This window comes from Photinus pyralis, unplaced genomic scaffold, assembly GCF_008802855.1.
Source record: "Photinus pyralis isolate 1611_PpyrPB1 unplaced genomic scaffold, Ppyr1.3 Ppyr1.4_LG8, whole genome shotgun sequence".
NCBI lineage: Eukaryota > Metazoa > Arthropoda > Insecta > Coleoptera > Lampyridae > Photinus > Photinus pyralis.
Genome location: NW_022170819.1, coordinates 29,529,325 through 29,551,067, shown reverse-complemented (window position 1 = coordinate 29,551,067; position 21,743 = coordinate 29,529,325). Strand labels below are relative to the sequence as shown.

The following is a 21,743-nucleotide window of genomic DNA, read 5'->3' as shown; positions in this document are numbered from 1 at the left end:
TTTTCAACGCCGCTAATAGCTCATTCATTTGGATGCACCATCCAATAAAACGTTCTTAATGAGCGGCTCGGCGTGGGCTATTCGACTTGCAGTTAAGGATGGGTTTAGTAAGTTTTTAAAGTGGGTATTCCATTCCGCCGCGTTAATATCCTTGTGAAAGTTATACCTTGTGTTCTTGAACTGGCGCACTTTCGCATCCCTTACCCGACTAAATTTTGCAATTGCATCTCCATAAAAACTTTTTTTCTTTGAACTACATAAGTTTTTGTACTTATTTCTAGTTTTGTGGTAATAATCCTTAATAGTGGCTGAATTCGTTCTTCTAAAAATATGCAGCAAATTATATAGGTTCTGACGTGTTATTTTACATTCTTTATCATACCACTTTTGTTTATAAACGTACGTTTGGTTTTTGTATGTCATGTCAAATTTACGTGCTGTGTCAACTATCACTTTTGTTAATTGTTCCGCAGTTGGTGTATATCTTATTGGATACTCGTCGAGTAAGCTATCTAATTCGTTAATATATCTGACTCTCATATTTGAATTCCACTTTAATTTAGGGACAAGCGGTAGCAGGACATTACGTCGTACTGCTTCCATTAGATACTTGATGGCTATGGGTAAATGATCGGAAAAAAATTGTTCGCACACACGGAAACTTTGTATATAAGGTAGCACATTAATGGAGGCCGCACACAAGTCTATTACGGAACACCCTGTCGTTCCTAAGTAGGTATATTCTCCTGCCAAGTCACCTAAAGTTCGTCCGTTTAGAACTATTAAATTAACATCCTCCAATAGGGACAGCAGGTGCTTTCCATTGGTGTTAAGTATATTATCTTTAGAATTTCTATGAATTTCAAGGTTAGAGCTCTCTGCTACATATTGGGGTATAATTTGTAGTGTACCAATACGACTATTAAAGTCTCCCATCAAAATAAACTGAGAGTTAGGATTATCATCTAATAAGCTAGACAACGCATTAAACTCAACCTTCCAATTGTTGCAATTCAAGTAGATTGGAAGAACATACAAGACACCCGCCTGACTTCTTATTTGTATAACATCCACATTTGACAAACTTATAAAACTAAACATAGTACTACTCCAACTGTCCTTCCGAATCCCATATATTGATCCTGCACTAGCACGCCCGTATTTGCTATGCCTAACAGCCGGTATAAATTTTAAGCTATACTCCCCTATCATTCTTACAAGTTTAGAGAAACCAAGCGAAAACCTTTCTTCATCGACTAAAAAACATTCGAATAACAAAAATTACCTCAAACTGTCTTAAAAAATGTATGAATTCTAAATTGTTCCACTTACTTTTTAATCCTGCCACATTATAGGCCACAATGTCCACTGCACTTGCTTCTTCCATATTAGTTTTGAGATTTGCTGCCTCCTGTAGATGCGGATTCTGAATAGCTTCGGAAACGAAAAAATTCTCTCAAGTGAGGTTGAGTAGGTTTGCGAATTGGTGATTCCTTATTGATTTTCCTCTTCTTGATCCTTGACTCTGGTCGAGCTGTGTGATCTTTGCAAACTTCTTCGGCAGATTCATCATTCCCAGCGGTCTCCTGATCCTCCAGATGTAATTCCTTGAAGTGGACAAATTTTCCATCGAGCATTATTCCATTCCTCCTCAGCTGGCAAATCTGACCTGCTTCCCTGTAGATGTTTCTTAGTTTAATCATTTTCTTTCTCCGCTCCCGCATTTCTTCATCGTAGTCCTCCGAGAGATATATTTTACTGCCCTTAAGCTTTCTGGCGTTCCTCAAAATTTTTCTCTTGAGAATGTTGGAGACGCATGCCACAAGCACGGGTCGATTTTTGACATCCTTTCTACCAAGTCGTCGCACGTAATTAATACTGTCGCTCGTTGTTGTTACCTCTATTACATTATTGGATCGTACTTTCCAAGTCCTCTTGATTTTCCTCGCTTGTGCCTTGGATCCCGTAGAAGATTACGTTGTTATATCTTCGTAAATTGTCTATCGCCTTTTGTTGTGATTGGACAATTTCATTCAGTTTTTTATTATCGCTTTTTAATTCCTCGTACCTTTGCACATGTTGTTCTAGCAGTGCCGGTATATTAAATTTATTAATTTCTTCTCGGAGAGTTTCTCGCATTTCGATTTTGAAGCTTTCGAACAACTTGACCAACTCACTGCCTTCGCTTCCCATTTTCTTTTATGTGCAATACTACAGATTTTCGCTGTTCGGGAAATAGTTTATTTTGCGTGTGTACCTACTATGCTTAAAATGCAAGATTGGGCACTGCAATTTTATTTACAAACGGAGCGTTGTTGATACCTATACAAGTTTATCTTTATCACAAGAGGTTAAACGCCTTTCAGATAAATCGGTGTAGCTTTTGGAAAGGTACTTACATTAATGTAATTATTCCTCTAATATCGCACTGAATTAGGTACTGCTATTTTTCGATTAGTATAAACCGCCCACTAATATTACTTCCGTTTCATAATTTTATTACAAAATAACAATATTTAAGTATTTTATTACGCGTTATTCAGAGAGCACCGAATTTACGTGTTTCGTGTTAGACACTCAAACAACAACAACTAGTTGCAACACTACTTTGTTTCATATTTTGTGTACATCAGTATACTATTGTGTTTTTTTAATGCATTTTTGTTAATGTAAGTTTCTGACAAGTAAAAAGAAAATGTAATTTCATTTTATCTGTTTTCTACTACGTTTTCGCGTCCGTCTGATTGCCCCAAAAGGTTATTGGTGTAGCATACCGGAGGATTTCGAGGATTTCTGTCGTTGTTCGTGCGGTTAATTTTTTCGACTGGTCTCTCGTGACTGAAAATCTGGTGTCGTTCCGCAAATTGAATGCTTCTAACTATGCCAATTGGAGCTTTAAAACGAAGTTGCTATTGATAAAGGATAAATGTTGGGAGACAACCCGCCGATTCATATTCGTAAAGCCGAAACAGCAAAGAAGACTTGGGATAATCTTGTTTGCCGTCTTCGTCTTGAGCACGACGATCATATTGAGGCACACATCGCTACGCCGGCAGACCTGGTGAAAGAGCTGCACGGAATGTAGCAAAATGCAGTTTTGGATTACCAGTGGCTGCGAATTCTTCAGAAGTCAAACAATTGAGTTAACAACTAATTCCATACCTAACTCCATTAGACTCTCCCATGCTAGATACATATATTTCATATTATGATCCCAAGTCATACATAAGCAGATAGCTCTTTTGCGTCCCCATTCGTAAGGAGAGTAGACCTGACCTTTTTGAGCCGCTCTTTTGTGTCCCTATCTATAAGGATGTGACCGGACATTAACCCCAAGGTGCTCTTTTGCGTCCCCATACTTATGCAGATCCTCATCCGCAAGGAGAGTTGACCTGGCTTTTTTGACTTGTTCTTTTGCATCCCCGTCCGTAAGGATGTGACCAGTCATTGACTTGACCCGCTATTTTGTGCCCCCATCCATAAGGAGAGAGAGTAGTCCTGACTTTTTGATAACCGCGTGACCTTGACCCGCTCCCAAGAGTCCCCACATCTTTCCCTATTATAATAGTACAAAAATTCAAAAAAACTTCAACAGTATTCCCCCCGGAGATCCAGTTCCGTTTCTATATTATCCAGTTAGGGACCATCCCTTTTGAGGAAAGCGGTATTGATTTGACCATAGGGAAGTCATTGATTCCCCATAACATAACTATAATTACGGTAACGCAATTTTTTTAAAATTTGAATTGAAAATATCTATCGGACTGTGAGTAATCAAAATATTCTTAAAGTAAGCGATCTTGTAAATTGGGTGAATGGGGTAGGATTGTTTGAATTCATTTAGAAGGAATTTTTGATTAAACGAGAGGGACTTTATTTTTAGAGGCAGTTGCAGGGTTGGTTATAGATAATTTTAACAAAATTGATCAATGATAAAAATATTTGGTGTGCTGCAAACGTTACAACCCTTGGGATTGACGGGAATACGTGTGAACTTTCTAGAAAATTATAAAGACAAGGAAAAATTTATGTTTGGAATTCAATCGCAGTGTTATGAAAACATAATCTATCAAGGAAATGAAAATATTTGGTGTATTACAAAAGTTCCGAAACTTGCACGCACAAAAGTATAATCAGTGCTCATGGGATGTGGATATCAACTCCATATCATTCCAGTATTTCCATATCATATATTCAAAGGATATTATACAAATTAGTCCGTGATATGAATTATAATCAACGTTTACATTGATGCATAATTGACATGATTGAAGAATTTTTAACATTTGGGATGGGTAGGCTAAAAGAACATCAGGGGTGTGGATAGGTGTGGCCGTTGCGGGAGGTAAGCAGGTGCAAATGCCACGGGTCCGGGGTATGCTGAGTACTCATTCCAAGGCGACTTCAAAAAATTGCCGAAGAAAAATTTTGATCAAATTGCATCAACTTACAAGAAAGCTCGAAGAGCGAAATTGTGGCAGATTATTTGAATGATTATAAATTTTGAATCCAAAAGGTAAAGAATGAACATGTCCAATATACGATAAGAGGCACGTGGAGATTAATGGCCGCCATGGATGCGGCTTGGTTATCTGCCAATGCGGTAGCGTCGTTGCCGTTTGAGAATGGGGTTGTTCAACGATCTGCAAAGGGTGTCTGCGCATAATTTTGCAATGCTGGTGGTATTTATTTGGTTATACATACCCCGGTCACTGCCTATATTACCCCCCGTATTCGTGGTTTTGTTCCGGATATGATTGCTTCGTAGTATGCGACCTCACTGATAAGCTTTTGATTTTGGTTATTTTCGCGCAAAATCAATTAACAACATAATATATCGCGATCGTTACAAAGTAAAGCGGACTGGAACTTTGCAATTGGGTTATTTATTGACGGCTACCTGTGAATAACACTTACGTTGCCCTGACACACACGCTGAAACGTTGCAACTACCTACTTCATTTATCCATAAATTCCTTTTTGCAGGTTGTGTATTAACTATAGATACAAAAGCAAGTTAAATGCCTTTTGAACACATACGCAAGAACACGAGATTTCTTCAGTACATTGCAGCTGCTTGGGGTAAGTTTCTTAATAAAAAACAGCAAGATTCCTTCCGAGCAGAGCTGGGCAGTATTCGATTTTGTAAAAACTTATTAGTATTCAAATCCTTTAAAGTATTCAAATACTTTGTAATTAAATAATTTTATGGAAGCAGTATTTGTATTTGTAACTCAAATACTTTCACAAATATTTAGTATTCGAATACTTCGCAAGGGCCTTCCTTTTTTATCAAACATCGACTACTCCAAAATTTCTCGGGAAAACACTTTTTCTTATTAATTTTGGTGCGTAGAATCCAAAACAATTCGTACTTTTTCGATCAGACTTCTCAATCAAAAGTGGACTAGAAACCAATTTCGAAAGAAAATTCAAAGGGCTGTAACTTTTGAACTAGTAGCCCAATCTTGGAACTGTTTGAAATTATGGATTCTACAGGCCACATTCTATAAGAAAATTTTTTTTCCGGGTCGATCTGAGACAATTTTTTTTTCGGGCCTCAAAAAAAGGCAGTGTATAACCTTCCTTTTTTACCAAAAATCGACTACACCAAAATTTCTCGGGAAAACACTTTTTCTTATTAATTTTGGTGCGTAGAATCCAAAACAATTCGTACTTTTTCGATCAGACTTCTCAATCAAAAGTTATAGACTAGAAACCAATTTCGAAAGAAAATTCAAAGGGCTGTAACTTTTGAACTAGTAGCCCAATCTTGGAACTGTTTGAAATTATGGATTCTACAGGCCACATTCTATAAGAAAATTTTTTTTCCGGGTCGATCTGAGACAATTTTTTTTTCGGGGCTCAAAAAAAGGCAGTGTATAACCTTCCTTTTTTACCAAAAATCGACTACACCAAAATTTCTCGGGAAAACACTTTTTCTTATTAATTTTGGTGCGTAGAATCCAAAACAATTCGTACTTTTTCGATCAGACTTCTCAATCAAAAGTTATAGACTAGAAACCAATTTCGAAAAAAATTCAAAGGGCTGTAACTTTTGAACTAGTAGCCCAATCTTGGAACTGTTTGAAATTATGGATTCTACAGGCCACATTCTATAAGAAAATTTTTTTTCCGGGTCGATCTGAGACAATTTTTTTTTCGGGGCTCAAAAAAAGGCAGTGTATAACCTTCCTTTTTTACCAAAAATCGACTGCACCAAAATTTCTCGGGAAAACACTTTTTCTTATTAATTTTGGTGCGTAGAATCCAAAACAATTCGTACTTTTTCGATCAGACTTCTCAATCAAAAGTTATAGACTAGAAACCAATTTCGAAAGAAAATTCAAAGGGCTGTAACTTTTGAACTAGTAGCCCAATCTTGGAACTGTTTGAAATTACTATAATTATTATAATAATATAATAATAATAATATTACGCTTTTACTCTCCTTAAATTTGTATATAACAATAGAAATATAAAAAAAGCTAACCCCATAGGTACAAAGTATAACTTGATTTTTTAAGTAGTATTAAGACTTAGTATACTATTTTTATTATAAATTTTTAATGTATTTGAGAGTGACAAGTATTCGAATACTGAAAAGTATTCGAATACCTTTGATAGTATTAGAATACTTTTGAAAGTATTCGAATACATTCTAAACTATTTGGATACTTATTTTTTTAAGTATTTGAATACTTTTCAATGTATCTGTATCTCGTATTCGCTTGTGCTGGACGTAAAAGTATTTAGTATTCAAATACCTTTGATTTGTGTAAAGTATTTACTATTTAAATGAAAGTATTCTGCCCAGCTCTTCTTCCGAGTCCCCGTTAATTTAAAATCAATTTCTTTCATGGATGCAGTTGGTATACTACAACTATCTCTGTATGCAAACCTCGTATGGGGTACACCAACGCTACCTAAGTTATTATCTGAAGATTCCCCAATTGGAAGACCGCTGAACTATGTAAGTTAATCCGTTTAATAGCTTCAACTAGAATAACTTTCAGGAAGAAGCGTCCTGGGTAATGTCAAGCTTAAGCTTGGGTATGATAATAGGAGGTATATTATTGGGAATTTTTCTTGATATATTGGGATCAAAATGCATACTCTTGATCGGGGCTGTATTTACGGTCATCTCTTGGACCATTCTGGGAACGGCAAAGTCTTTCGCCGCGCTTGTAGCCGGTCGCATTGTGGCAGGTGTAGGTGATGGAATTGCGGTCATGGTAAGAAAAGCAGCTATACGGACAACTGAATTGCAGTGTAATCTTAGTGTATACACATTTACCTATGTGAAATCGGAAGCAAAGATATTCGTGGCAAATTGGGAGTCATTCCCATGGTTGGAGGTATTTCAGGCGTCTTACTTATGTATGGCGGTGGTCCGTATTTAACGTATACCACTCTTATTATATGCTCCGTAATCTTTCCTCTTATTTTCATTATTTCCTTTCCTTTCATGCCAAATTCTCCATACTTTTTAATGAAGAAAAACCAGTGCAAGGACGCTGAATTATGCTTGAGACGATTGGCGTGCAGTGCAACAACTCGTTCTGAAATAGAATCTATGCTTGAAGAAATTGAGGGAACATTAAAGCGTGACAGTCGTGGTAAACACTTGCTGTCGTTGGTGTTTGATGTTCGCTTTGGAAAATCGCTGCTAATTATCGTTGGTAATTCTGTTACGTGAAGGATTCGTTGTTTATTAAGTTTATACTTTTAGGGGCTCAGTCTATTGGGATTCTTTCTGGTCTTGGTTTTATCCCACCATACTTTCAGATCATCTTGAAGACAGCCGACAGTAGCTTACCGACAGAACTAATAACCGTTATTTTTGGTATTGCCCAGATTCCTTCACGTAAGTATGGTATGTAACATTAAAGAATGATGATAATCGAATGTTTCAGTTTGTTTGTGCGGATTGCTAGTGGATAAAATTGGAAGGAAATGGATGCTAGGCATATCGTCATTCGGATCTGGAATCACTCTAATGCTTTGTGGTACCTACTTTTATCTTAACGGAATATACAAGTTAAACACTGTGAAGTTCCTGCCTGTGGTGTTCTTAATCGCTTACCAATTATTTCTATCCGTGGGACTTTGTTATGTACCAAACCTTATAGTTGGCGAATTGTTTACGACCAGAACAAAAAAAATTGGAGGTCCTACTGTTACATGTATATCTTCCGTTCTCGTGTTTGTGACCGTTAAAATCTGTGGTAGTGTGTTCGAGTCTTGGGGGCTGTATACACTGTTCTGGGCGTTTGCGTGTGCTTCATTTTTGGGTGTATTTTTTGCTATGTATGTGTTGCCAGAGACAAAGGGTAAATCATTCGAGGATATACAAAAGACTCTATTGTCTTCTAATAGTATTAAAACTAGCGATATGGATTCAAAGAATCCTGTTATTTAAATAAATCTCGTTTGTTTAGTAGAAGCACTCTTTTTTATTGAGTTCAACGTTTGTATCTCAAAATCATATTGATCTCTGCAGATAGTGCCTCTGTATATGTATTTTAACGATCAAGCGAGTTGACAATGAGCACCAAAAATGGTGACTAACGCATTAGCTCGAGCTCTCGGAGTAGAATCACCTCAAGGTACAATGAAGGAAAGCGGTAGCGTTAGAGTTGTAGAAGGGGAGAACACCGTTCAAAACAACAACAAATTGCTGACCGCATTAATTGCTGAAGTTCAGTTCCGTTGTTGGAATTGTGAAGAAATCGGGCATTTCCAGAAGCGATGTCGAAAGGCTCGTGGGTGACCTGCCAAATTGCATCCGCAATAAAAGCAGGAAAGGAAGACTAAAACAAGGTCGATGAAAAGACATCGACCTGCTATGTTAAGGCCGCAGACTCAATACTAATAGTTCAATTTTGTAGATCAGTGTCCATACTTGTAGATATACCCGCTCGAACAAACTAAAAAAGATACTTATCCACTTCCACGAATTGACGACACACTTGACACGCTATCCGGCTCCAAGTTTTCCTTGACTTCGGATTTAAAAATCGGTTATTGGCACGTGAACTCCAGAAGATCTGGAAAAAACGGAATTTACGATCGGATCGTCATGCCGTTTGGATTGTGTAACGCACCGGCGATGTTTGAACGTCTCATGGAAAATGTGCTAAAATGGCCATCGTGGAAGACTTGTTTAGTCCACCAGGACCTGGAGTTGGAGGGCGGTAATCGATGATCGGGCGTATGAAGGTTTTATAAGGGTGCTGGACTGTGTTGGGATGACGGTTGGTGCGGTTGCGCATTTTTTAAGGTTCGGTCGAAGTCGGTTTTCCAGTTAAGGGTTCGGAAGGAAGTAATGCCGAGGTATTTAATGGTATCAAAATGGGGAAGGTAGGTATCCTGTAGGGATAAGTTAATGTGGTCGCTGGATTGTTTGTCCACTTCCCCGAAATTGGGGTGCCGCTGCCGAAATAAAATGGTTTGGGTTTTAATGGTAATTGGCCCACTAGAAGAATAGGGAAAGTTTGCGGTATATCTACTACGATATCTGAATCATGGCGTACTCCATGCCTTTGTTTTGAGTACAGTTAGATGAATCGTGTTTGTTATACTTTACAGATGATTATGCCATTATTTTGTTTAATTAAGTTTTTATTTCTGTATTCACGAGGAGTTGATTATCAGTGCGATGTTGCTCTGTTCGATTGATCCGTAACTATTCCGTGAGGGAAGCACCTAATACAGTTTGATTGGTCGCTGTATCTGTTACTTTCGGATTCGTGACGCGCTGCAGTTCTTGTGCGGTAGCTATACGAAGGGAGGCTTTCGTATTTGATGTTTCGTTTTTTGTGTGTGTGCGAGTGGTTCATTCTGTCTCCGTGGAGTAGGTACCTAATACAGTTCGATCTTTCGCTGTATCTGTTGCCTACTCGTCTCGTGCGGATTGCAGTTCTTAGCATCTTAGCAATGCGAGTAGGGGCCCTCTCATTAACATTTCCTCTATTTAAAATATGTTCTGCTTGAGCGATGATCGACTTTTCGTGTTAAATTAAATTATGTTAACGAAAAGCCGGAGTAGAGCCACACCATTTACATGTTTCCTATGTACATGCAATTTACTATTTTACGAGTTGTGTTAGCTCAATTGATTGTACAAGTATTTCGATGTGTTTTTGTACTGTATCGATTTATCATGTTTTCCACTGCATTTATGATGTCTTGTGTATTTTGTTTTTATGAACTTGCTTAATTGCATTTGATTTGATTATCTGATTTTCATCATACAATTTGAGATGTTTTATTTATGTGTATTTTCTCTTGCATTTTATTGCTGTAGGTGATTTATTTCATGTATTTGTGTGGCCTATTTCAGGGTTTTAGTCCCGTAGAAGGTTTCCCTGGCATGGTCTTGTTGTGTGCGTTAATATACAGGGTCCGGCAAAATGATCTCCCACATTTTAATCTGTAATAAAAACGCCATTGTAAATGTTATATAGATTTTGTCTTTATTAACTGAAAATGTATGCTATGCCATTTGTTTTTATTAAGTTTTGAAAATTACAGAGTCCAAATGGCGACCATTTTTTTCGATTGTAAAAGAGCATTTTGTGGGACGTTTTGAAGAATATCGTTGGAACATGTTCTGCGATTCTCCCAGTCCCGTTCACTAAGTTGTTGCACGATCATCATTTTGTATGGGTGGAACTTCAGATCGGTGTGTAAAATTCTTCTTAGAGAACGATCTGACAAATGCAAAGCAGGGGCATGTTTCACAGCTGAACGGCTAGGAGATCGTTCAATTGCTTCTCTTACAGCTGCAACAATTTCAGGTGTCCGGACACTTCTGGGTCTACCAGTTGATTTTCTTTTTAAGGCTGAACCTGTAGCTCTAAAATTTGAAACCCACAACAGTATTGTTTTGCGATCTGGAACTGGAGCATGTCTACCAAGCGCGAAGTGAGTACAAAATGTTCTTTGCGTCGTAATCACAGATTCGTTACTTTTCATAAACGTTTCAATAACAAAGGCACGATGCTCACCCGTCCAATTCATGACTAACAACTGAAATGGCAAGGCCAGAGCTACCAACCGACTACACTAAGCTCCCCCTCTCTTCAGTGATTCTGGCACAGTGGCGGTGCAAAATGTGGGAGATCATTTTGCCGGTCAACCCTTGATAGACCCCAGGAACATTACAGTACATAAAATATGGTCAATAATGGAGGTTCCTCGGTGGTTGAAGAAGGTGGGACTGATCTTGCCCGTCGGAGCGGCAGACTGGTTAGTAGGTCAGTAAGTTTAGAACCATTGGTCGTGGAATTACCAAACCCTTATGTGCTCGGCGTTGAAGTCGCCATGAGGACGGTATGCGTTACGGTGGAATCGAATTTCAGCTGTTTGGCGTGCTAGGCAGACCCGGAGCGGAGTTTGTAATAACAGGAAACGGTACTTCAGATTAGGAAAGTGAACAGAAGAGGTCACGCATTCTAGATGTTGGACATGCGGTAGGACATGGATGCTATCGAAAGGAGCAGGTTCTTGCGTGTGCGTCTGACACCGCGGGCGTTAATTGTTCTTACGACGAGATCCATTGTATGTGGAAGAGGAGGTTTGGAAGAGAATGGGGAAGAGCTAACTTAGGGTACTTATTTAAATTAAACGGGGGTGGTTATGGCCATGGGCGGCCCGAAGATCAAAGGAGTGCGTAAAAACTTTAAGGAAGTCTGCCATACGAAGGAAGTATTCCATGTCGGGGGAGCCAGGACCGGAGGAATAAGAGTCGGTAGATGGAGCCGCGATGGTTTTAACTACAGCGGGACAGTTAGGGATGCGGGAAGGGCAGGCGTGGGGTAGTGTGTCCCACTCTGTGTAGGTGGAACAGTACATCTTGAGGGAGTATGTTTTCGAACAGGAAGAGGCCGTTGGAAAGGAGGGAGTTTAATAGTGGATTGGGAATGGGGTGAAGAAGAAACAGTTGGTTGCTTGGGATCGACTTGCGTTAAAAAATGCAGGAGAGGGATCGGTATTGAGTGGAACGTTGCGGGGTGGGACCGGACAATTATAGTGTGGTAATGGTGGGGGTGCCGAAAGTGTGTTTGAGTTTGGTTTCAGTGTCTTGAGAGTTTATATTGGTGCTGCTTTCTAGCAGTGCAGTATGGTTGTGATGTTGTTGTGCAAGGTCGTGTCTTGGAATTTCGCTGGCGAAAAAGACCTTGGTGAAGGTAGATTGTTGTGAGATCTCAAGGTTGCGTTAATACATATATACCTATTTTTACCACCCTACAAGTTCAGGAGGCGCAACTGCAGGAGTTGAGGCACGTCCAACGCTTGATATAAGTTTTTTCTTCATACCAGATACGAGTCCCGATAAGTGATCTTGCTTCCACGCAGTTACATTTCAATTCTTTTGCATTTATAATCTTCCTATCACCTATCTAATGTCTTATCATTTAATCGAACGATAAACCCAGGGAAAGCTTGAGTACACTACTCGTACCGCCGTATGTGTTATGTAGGACATCATGTTTCTACAGGCATTGTTTAGAAATTCCAGGTACGTACAGTATCTCTCCACAATAGCTGGTAAGCTCCACCTTGTAAACTTCTGATGAAGGACTAAAGGTATTTTAGCCGGTTTCGCACCATTCACCTTTGCCGCGTGCACTGCGTGGCCTTCCCCGTCGCTGCCGTTGTTGACGTCTTCAAACTCCCCAATCGGAATTACTCTCAGTCATGTAAGTCGGCTGCCCTTAACGTCCAATGTCTCCACATCTACTTACAGGAAGAAGCATCATGGGTGGCCGCCTCCCTGTTTCTAGGCATCATACCTGGGAGTATCATTCAAGGGTTATTACTTGATAAATTAGGTCCTAAGGGACTACTCCAACTTAGCTCTGCGGTTCTTTTTGTTCCATGGATTATGATAGGGTTCGCTGATTCAGTACCGCTACTTATTGCAGGTCGTTTCATCAGTGGTCTTGGTTGTGGTATTACGTTGTCCGTAAGTGTCTCTGTGCATAAGATGCGAGTTAGCGTTATTTTTTTAGACAACTCCAATTTATATTTGCGAGATTGCAAGTAACGACATTAGAGGCAAATTAGGAGTGATAGCCGCATTGATTACGACGTGTGGCGGAGTCCTAGTATTTAGCGTAGGTCCTTTCGTAGGTTACACCGCCTTGACTATGATATGCGGAATTTTCCCGATTATCTTGGGAGTTTCCATGACGTTCGCACCTGAATCGCCGTATTACTTATTAAAAAAGGGCCGCCAAACGGATGCCCGCACAAACCTGGTTCGATTGTGTGCATCCTCAAGTAATTCAGATCGAATCCTAGGCGAAATGAACGAAACCTTACGTCGTGACAAAGCCGATAGATCGCTTATCGAGTTACTCCTAACTCCCAACTTCAGAAGATCTCTTCTGGTGGTGCTTGGTAACGGGGAAATGCGCGATTGTGAAGGAACTAACACTGTCAAGCAGGTGCCAAATCAATTTCGGAGTTTAGCGGGGGATATGCCATCACTGCGTATATGCAAACCATAATGGAAGTCAGTCAATCAAATCTTTCACCTCAATTGTCCAGTGTCATCTACAGTCTGGTCCAAATCCCTGCAAGTATTTGGAAACTACAGAGGCTCTTTTATGAGAAGATTCTCTACGTAATTTATGGATTGAAGCACAGGAGGACTCCTTTTAAAAGGGCCTATCGTCATGTCATGTCTTGTTCATCTGTTTATTTTCAGTGATACTGTCCAGCATATTAATTGACCGTCTAGGAAGGAAGCCGGTATTCAGTATATCCGCCTTTGGGGCATGTGTGTCTCTATTAGGCGAAGGCACCTATTTTTATTTACAAGGAAAAGTGAACCTAGAAGCTGTTGCGTTTATACCGATAACATGTTTAACGTTATATAGAGTTTTAGTGTCATTTGGACTGAGCCACTTACCATACTTTCTTACTGGTGAACTATTTAACACGGAAACAAAAAAAGTGGGGGGATTTATCTTTGGATTTTACTCTGGCCTGGTAGGTTTTCTCAATTCGAAGCTATTCTCGACGATAACCAGCGCATGGGGGATATACACATCGTGTTGGATTTTTGCCGGCGTTTGCGCCGTGGGAGTTTTATTTGGCTTGTTTTTTATACCGGAAACTAAAGGGAAAACATTGGGGGATATTCAAAACAGCCTTTCGTCAACTAAAGAGTAGTTAATGTACTGTATCCCATCGAATAAAAAACTACTATTATCCCAGTTTTATTTTCTTGTAGGCATATGTCAAAATTGGATACTCTCCGTTAACGCTACATTAACGCAGCTTTCACATTGGCCATTTTTAGCAGCGCGACGGTAGAAGACGTTTTCATGGTAGTATCCGCCCACGTATCTCCAATCATACTGACACAACCATGGCTCCGTAAATACGAAGCCATCCCACGAAATGCAGCCCCACCTGGTCCAGCTGTAACAGTATAATGACCATCCTGTATGTATACCTTTGAAAAAGGTTACTCAGCAACTAAACGATCTACTTCGAACTTTCCACACCCCTCTCGACGAGCAAAAGACGCTATCTACGACCGCGACCACCACACACAAGATCCGGTTGCGTCAGGACGTCCCATTCCGAGTCGATTCTTACCGTGGCCCGACAGAGAGAAAGAGGAAGTCGAAACAGTGTTGGCGATAGGAATAATTGAGACGAGTTCATAAGAATACAGTTCGTCTATCGTCGTGGTAACAAAGAAAGACGGCAATCCTATATTTTGCGTAGATTACCGACGCCTCAGCGCCGTAATCAAAGACGAGAGCTCCAACCTGCCTCACATCCAGATCCAGGAAACTCTCCGGTGACGGCATTTTCAACTCCCGACGGTGCCTTATACCAGTTTAGGGTGATGCCCTTCTGGTTAAAAAATGCCCCGGCGACCCTCTAAAAATTAACGACACAGGGTCCTAGCGGGATTCTTAAAGAAGTCTAGGTAAGACGATATCGTTATCTATTCCGACCATTGGGAAGACCACATCCGCCACCTGCTCCCAACAATGAAGACACTGCAAAACTGAGTCGGGCATCTCTGGGAAAATGCCGTACAGACCATCGAATACCAGGACATCAAGAAAGGCCCATCAGGGCCGAAAACGTGGAACGCCGTCGTGCTACTGTACCGATCATCTTGTACATGTTAAGCAGCTGAAGCCGCTACAGGAACAATGCCCAGCCATGCTCACCTGGGATACGAGCTCCTGCGGTCTGGGGAGTGGCATATAAAACCTGACTCGCCAGCCAGCGTGGAGCAAGAGCACAAAGCAGTGCCGGCTGGGGTAACTCCTAAGATCATTGAAAGCTGTTAAATAAACAGCATCGTTTTCAGTTAGGTCAGTTACTCCTAAAGCCTCAAACACTTTGATAGGTCAGTCGATTGGTCTTGGTCCTAAACAGCAGCCACCAGGCAGGCCTTAATTAAATTTACTAATAGTCCAGTATGCAGATAATTTTGATCTGCAAAAGTTGGTGTAAAAGATTTTATTATTTTAAATGGTTCATTTGGGTCATCCAAACTTCTACCCGCGTCGCCAGAAAGTATGAGCCTTAGTAGAGTTCCTCCAGCTTCTTCAATAGCCTCATGAGAGCATGAGGGGTCGCAGAAGGTGTCCCGCAGGTGAGTAGCTTTGCTCAGAAGGTTGCAAAGTTTTCCTCTTGAAAGTGACATTTTGGAAGTTGCATGGTTAAACATTTTTCTCAACATGTCTGCTCCTACTCCGAGGCCAAGTGGCAGTTAACCTCTGGGGACATGAGGGCATCAGTTGCAGTGAAAGTGTGGAGTGGGGAGAGCCATTCAAGCAATTTGGATGAGTCCTGTTCATCCCGGCCCATTCATAAACTTCCAACCAATTTCAAAAATTGGTCCAATTTGAACTCTGTGATGTCCTACAATCTTTAGGGAGGGGGTAGTGGATTTTATTGTTCCTTTAGGAGCCACAACGCATTAAAAAAAAGGTTAACTCAGTTTTTTAGAAAAGTTGGAACAAATGGGTGTTCTTTGATCGCTTGTAAAAATTTTTCTATTAGACCGATTTTGTTTGATCATCATTTGATCGACGCAGAATTGTGCAATTTGGATGAGTCCTGTTCATCCCGGCCCATTCATAAACTTCCAACCAATTTCAAAAATTGGTCCAATTTGAACTCTGTGATGTCCTACAATCTTTAGGGAGGGGGTAGTGGATTTTATTGTTCCTTTAGGAGCCACAACGCATTAAAAAAAAGGTTAACTCAGTTTTTTAGAAAAGTTGGAACAAATGGGTGTTCTTTGATCGCTTGTAAAAATTTTTCTATTAGACCGATTTTGTTTGATCATCATTTGATCGACGCAGAATTGTGTTTTCTTTAATTTACTAAATCAGTGTTATTCATAAAATATATACCGTTTTCGTGTTTTAAGCGAAAAACTAAAAAAAAACCGAACATTTTGAGGTGTTTTGGACCCAAATGGACCATTTAAAATGATAAAATCGTTTACATCACCTTTTCCAGGAATCGGCCCTTCTGACTGCTCCGCATACTGGACTATAAGCAGGGATCTGGACCTATTGCAAATAACGGTTCCGGTTCTGACATTTTTAGCGGGAAAATATTTGTAACGGTTCCGGTCCGGGTTCCGGTTCTAAACATAATTGCGGTTCCGGTTTCGATTTTTTTTTTCGGTTCAAACGGTCCGGACCTATTGGAATAACGGTTCTGGTTCACATTTATAACGGTTCTAGTTCTAAACGTAATTGTGTCCAATCTTTTTAACGCATTTCCAAGGAAAGGGGGCGCTATTGTAGCCACTTTCTCTGTCCGAGGCCTTAACTACTCCTACAGTTTTCAAGATATTTAGTTCATTGTTTTTGCATTTGGTAGTTTATGGCTCTAGCACCTGAGCCAAGAAAAATCTAGACGATTAATGTGCGATGCGCAGGCTGCGCATTATCAACATTCTTATTTGTTAAGATATTTATTGGAAATTTTAAGCACAGATGCTTGTAGTAAAGGCAAACATATCGTAAATGACCTTTTAGGAGGTACTGATCAATACATGAAAAATTGGAAAATGTGCTAAAGTTACTCGCCTTTGGGCAGAAACCTTTTTACTTATTTTACTTCATATTGGTTTATTTACCTTGAGTTCAAGTGAAAAATGGTTATCAATTACGCATGAGTAAAAACACCGAAATCTGCTTAACTGAGCTGCTTACCTCGTTCAAAATGACAATGGACTTAGTCAAGAGATGAACCTATATTATCACACATACAGAAAAAAAATTTCATTTCTACTATTAGTACTACATTAATTTTAACACTTAAATCTATAATATGTATATTGAATTATTTATTAATGAAAATAATTATTAATAGAACGTTGTTTTTTATTTTTATTTGCTGCTGCCTGTTGCTCTTCCTGTTCTCCTTTCCTTTTATTTTGGGCCAAATCTTGAGGTGCAGCATCAGTATGAATTGGAATTGAAAATCTAAAAAACATTTATCATTTAAATAATTTATTTGTTACTCAGTTGTAAACGTTGATTAACAAGACAAAACGCAAACGGGTAAACGTAATGTTTAAACGCTACTGACTTGTAAAACTGACAGCAGACCTGTAAAAATTTTACAAGTTAGTAATCTAGTAATTTCATTGGCCAGAATGAATGCGAAGTCTATGTTACATGGATAACATGATATTTTAGACATTTCTTCAAGATTAATTTAAGAACTAATTATTTACGTTTACAAATGAGTGACAAATAAAATATTGTACATTATACGCCAGGTAATAGTTTTTACTGGCTCTAGGAGATGACAAGCTCGCCTAACGGCTCGCTAGTCAACTTCTCCTATCGCCAGTAAAAACTCACTTACCTGGCTAATAATGTAAAATACTATTTTACACTATTGTGGGGCTTACTGGGTAACTTTGTTTTTCTTTTTATTAAAATTTTTGTTGCTGCGGATAAAAATTTGTTGCTCCAAAATTTTCGCTTTAACCTTGTTTCTTAATGGAGACAAAATAAATTTTAAGCCTGAAAATAAACGTTCAACGCTAACCTGCGTTGCATGAGATGCAAGTACAATATGTGCCAAAATGTACAATTCAGGATGCGAGTGTTTATTCATACTCCAAAATTTCAACACATCACTCTTCCTGTTTATTCTAGGTTGCTCGCATTCGTAATTGTTTAGAAGACAATCAATTGGTTTTTGTTGTTCCTTTTGTACTAATTTGGATCCGCCTGATTTAATACTCGTAGGATGCAGTGACTTTCGTACAGCAACTTGCCTTTCCTTTTCCTTTAATAGTTCCTCGAAATCATCAACCGCCGACGTGTCAGTGTCAGTTGAACTTTCTGCAGCTATTGAAGGAACAATAGCTTCCTTATACATAAGCAAATGATACCATACTTCCTTCAAGTGACTCTTTGCTTTTTTGCATTGCTCCTTATCTAACATAATTTTATTTTCAAACGTCGTTTAACTGTAGTTATAGCGACAGTTTTATGAAGGTTTAAGTGTCACTTTTTTGACACCTATTTTGAGCGGCGTATAAGTGTTATACTCCGGCGGCGTGTAACATTTATACGCCACTCTAGTGAAAACAAAATACACACTTAGCATTTACGTCCACGAACTTTATATTTCTATTTATCAAATCAAACAAAACTATACCTTTTCTGCAGAAAATTCTACTTGACGTTAAAATTAAACGTGCAATTATTTCAAGTGGCATTTTGTAACATTGGGCTTGTATTGGGTTCTGAAATCTTCCCGAAATCTTTATGAATTTTCACTGTATCATGCAAAAGGATCTTGGTGACAATGTCTTCTTTATTCTATAACGATTCTTCGATAGGTACCCTGCAGCAACTGCATCAGATTTCCACCCTCCATGTTTGTGTTAAACAGGTAATATCACCTCTGCAATCTGCCAACACAGTTGAAGAAGTCCTCCTCAAGAAATGACCAGTACATTCCTTCCCATTTGGTATCTTGAAGTATATAGGACCATCTCGGTACCGTAGATCGTAGATAACTGCTTTACAAAAATCGAAAATTGTCAAGAGTACTTTAGTGAAATTGTCATTTTGAGTTATACTGTAGTCATGGATACAAAGCAATGTTATGCTGATATTATTTGCGGTACCTATTGAGTGCATCTTTACCCATTTCCTACATTATATGTAAATGACGTTTGAAAATAAAATATAGTATTTCATCCGAAGTATAAGTTACTTTATGTGACTCGTATGAATTTAACTCGCCTCGCTACGCTCGGCGTTTAAACTTTCATACTCAGTCACATAAAGTGTAACTTATACTCCTAATAAAATAAATATCTATTATATCTAGGGTCAAGGAAAATAGCAGCTAAAATTACGTTATTTCCAAGCAGATCTTTTTCACGAACATTCACATCCATTTTACATTCAAGCCAATAACCACAAAAGTCGCTTAGTATGAGTTGCTCACGTTGGAGCTTTTTTGTACATATATAGGCAGGTAGCAATGCTTGGCAAATATGATTAACTTTTGTCCACTCTAATCGGAAAAATTTTCAAATTTATCACTTGATGTAATTGACATTTCCAAACAAAATTCTTTTAAATCTAGCAAACTTTCCAACATCTTCATAGTTGACCCCCATCTTGTTACACAGTCAATTACAGGTTTTTTTTAAATTCTGTTTTTTAATCATATACAAATATGTTTGAGTTCTAAGTTTTTTAATTATGTGCCTTGCTTTTAGAATTAAGGCAGCTACAGATTTATCTGTACTTAATGCTCCTTCTACTGCAAGTTGAAGGGTATGAGCCGCACAACGCATACCTAAAATATATTTCCGACTAATTGCACATTGTTAAAATTAAGTGACGGTTGAATTTTTCGAAATGTAAGTACAAGCATTTTATTGATACCAAGCAATCTTGTCATTGTCAAGTTAACCAACGGAATGGCTGTGATGTCCCCATACACTTAGAGAAACATTTCTACATAGCTACATTCAATTCGAGTTTTCAACTTAAATTTCAACCTCGATTTCAACTTACCCGTAATAAATACATGGGAGTTTAAATGGGATGGAAACGGATCACCTTCTTGTGGTTGCAAAAGATTAGTTAAATTGAGTATATCATCATCAGGAAATGAATTTAGTAAGGATTCTTGTGCTTCATCGTCTATTTCCAAATCTTGAGCTGCATCTTCATCCATTTCAACAATTTCCAAGTCTCCGTTACTTGTTGCCAACGATTTAATGGCCTTAATCATATTAGAACCATTATCCGTTGTAATGGTATAAATCTGACTTGGTTTTATTTCGAAGGAATTACATACTTCCAATATTATATTACTTATGTAGTCACCTAGAAATACAAAAACTATAATTATAGAATAGGTAATACTTATTATTATAAAACAAACCTGTGTGGCGTTCCGTTAACTCTTTAAGTGCCAGAGTTTGTAAAACTATAGAATCTTGATACATGTACTGAATATTTATACCAAGAAAGGATCGATCCAATCGTGTGACCGCATCTACTTTTAGACAAATCATGGCACCAGTGATTTGCCTAATTATTTCTGACTTCATAATATTATATTCAGTATCTATGTAATTTTGAATTGATTCATTGGTTAAACTGATGTTATCTTTTTTTGGCAGACCTTCTAGAATGGGTTCTAATATTTTTCTGAATCCAGAGTCACCCATTAACGTAAATGGTCTACCATTTAATGTCACCAACTCAACACATGCATCAATTAAAATTTCCTTCGACATGGCCACCTGTACTTTATTTATTTCATTTAGTTTTTGTTGGTTTACTTTTTTCGAGGTAAGCTTATGTTCACTAAAACTAAAATATGCTTCTTCGAAGTCGCGGTATCTCATCAAATGCTTTTTCAAATTGGTACCACGATTTCCCTGTAACGAAGAATGTATTCAAACAAAAATCGACAAATTTTCAGGTTAAGTCGCCTACTTTTAGTTTTGCATCACATATTTTGCAGGTAGATATTTTGTTATTAATATCATAAACAAAATGTTTATGTGCATTGTTTGATGATATTCGTCCCATTTTCCACTTCGCAAATCGCATTAACAGCATTCACTATACAAGTATTCACACAATTGAGAATTGCACAACAAAGCAAATCTATTTTTAAAATGGTTGTGGCTAAATTATCGGCTACCTTTTTCCTTTCCCTTTCTGGCTACGGCTTAAAGTAATATTTTATCTTTTTTCAGAACGTGTTGGCCGGCGCGTCCTACAACTTCCAATAACCTGTTCAGAACCGTAAAAAAACCGAAAAGAACCGAAAAAAATAATAACGGTTCCGATTCTCAATAAGATTCAATTTCTGAAGAAATAACGGTTTCGGTTCGGTTTTCGGTCCTGAAAAAAATACCGGTTTCGGTCCGGTTTTCGGTTTTTTTTCGGTCCGGTCCGAATCCCTGATCATAAGCGAACATCTTTGATAAACAACATTGTATTGCAGAAATATTTCAAAGCACAGGTTGTGTATGTTGTGGCAACATATCTGCAATATTTATTTTATGAGAAGTATAACATTTCAGAAACGTTGCAAAGGAAATGTTTCAGGAAATCCTATTTCAGAAATATTACAGTGATATATTTCTGCAGGGCGGACATTTTCATACTACTGCAATATATCTGCAAGGTTTCTGTGATATTTTGAAAGATTACTGCAATGTGCAACATTTTTGT

The 21,743-nt window shown here is 38.5% G+C and overlaps 2 protein-coding genes and 1 pseudogene across 4 annotated transcripts; 2 read left to right on the top strand and 1 right to left on the bottom strand.

Moving 5' to 3' along the window:
- The first annotated feature begins 304 nt into the window (after window positions 1-304).
- Window positions 305-8,422, top strand: LOC116179524 (facilitated trehalose transporter Tret1-like). Its single transcript, XM_031499319.1, has 8 exons — window positions 305-503; window positions 564-732; window positions 4,987-5,082; window positions 6,870-6,973; window positions 7,017-7,235; window positions 7,283-7,682; window positions 7,733-7,867; window positions 7,917-8,422. The coding sequence occupies exons 3-8, from the start codon at window positions 5,022-5,024 to the stop codon at window positions 8,420-8,422; spliced, it is 1,425 nt and encodes a 474-aa protein (XP_031355179.1). The 5' UTR covers window positions 305-503; window positions 564-732; window positions 4,987-5,021.
- A 4,013-nt stretch (window positions 8,423-12,435) lies between these two features.
- LOC116178905 (facilitated trehalose transporter Tret1-like) lies at window positions 12,436-15,200 on the top strand. 3 transcript variants are annotated; one of them, XM_031498559.1, is made up of 7 exons: window positions 12,436-12,555; window positions 12,604-12,707; window positions 12,755-12,973; window positions 13,020-13,410; window positions 13,458-13,592; window positions 13,721-14,192; window positions 14,249-15,200. In XM_031498559.1, exons 1-6 carry the CDS (start codon window positions 12,495-12,497, stop codon window positions 14,185-14,187), a joined length of 1,377 nt encoding a protein of 458 aa, XP_031354419.1. In that variant the 5' UTR covers window positions 12,436-12,494; the 3' UTR covers window positions 14,188-14,192; window positions 14,249-15,200. The 3 variants fall into 3 exon arrangements, with proteins under 3 accessions (XP_031354419.1, XP_031354418.1, XP_031354420.1); XM_031498558.1 differs by lacking the exon at window positions 14,249-15,200 and having other exon boundaries at window positions 13,721-14,226; XM_031498560.1 differs by lacking the exon at window positions 14,249-15,200 and having other exon boundaries at window positions 12,454-12,526; window positions 12,587-12,707; window positions 13,721-14,226.
- LOC116179522 lies at window positions 14,776-20,905 on the bottom strand (annotated as a pseudogene).
- Between the last annotated feature and the right edge of the window lie 838 nt (window positions 20,906-21,743).

What these genes read in the sequence shown, in the direction of transcription:
- LOC116179524 (XM_031499319.1), top strand. Translation starts at nt 5,022, where the DNA reads ATGCCTTTTGAACACATACGCAAGAACACGAGATTTCTTCAGTACATT. An exon ending in TTGGAAGACCGCTGAACTAT is followed by an intron (nt 6,974 to 7,016) that starts GTAAGTTAATCC and finishes AATAACTTTCAG; the next exon opens with GAAGAAGCGTCCTGGGTAAT. An exon ending in GTGATGGAATTGCGGTCATG is followed by an intron (nt 7,236 to 7,282) that starts GTAAGAAAAGCA and finishes GTGTAATCTTAG; the next exon opens with TGTATACACATTTACCTATG.
- LOC116178905 (XM_031498559.1), top strand. Translation starts at nt 12,495, where the DNA reads ATGTTTCTACAGGCATTGTTTAGAAATTCCAGGTACGTACAGTATCTC. An exon ending in ATCTCTTCTGGTGGTGCTTG is followed by an intron (nt 13,411 to 13,457) that starts GTAACGGGGAAA and finishes ACTGTCAAGCAG; the next exon opens with GTGCCAAATCAATTTCGGAG. An exon ending in TCTGGTCCAAATCCCTGCAA is followed by an intron (nt 13,593 to 13,720) that starts GTATTTGGAAAC and finishes GTTTATTTTCAG; the next exon opens with TGATACTGTCCAGCATATTA.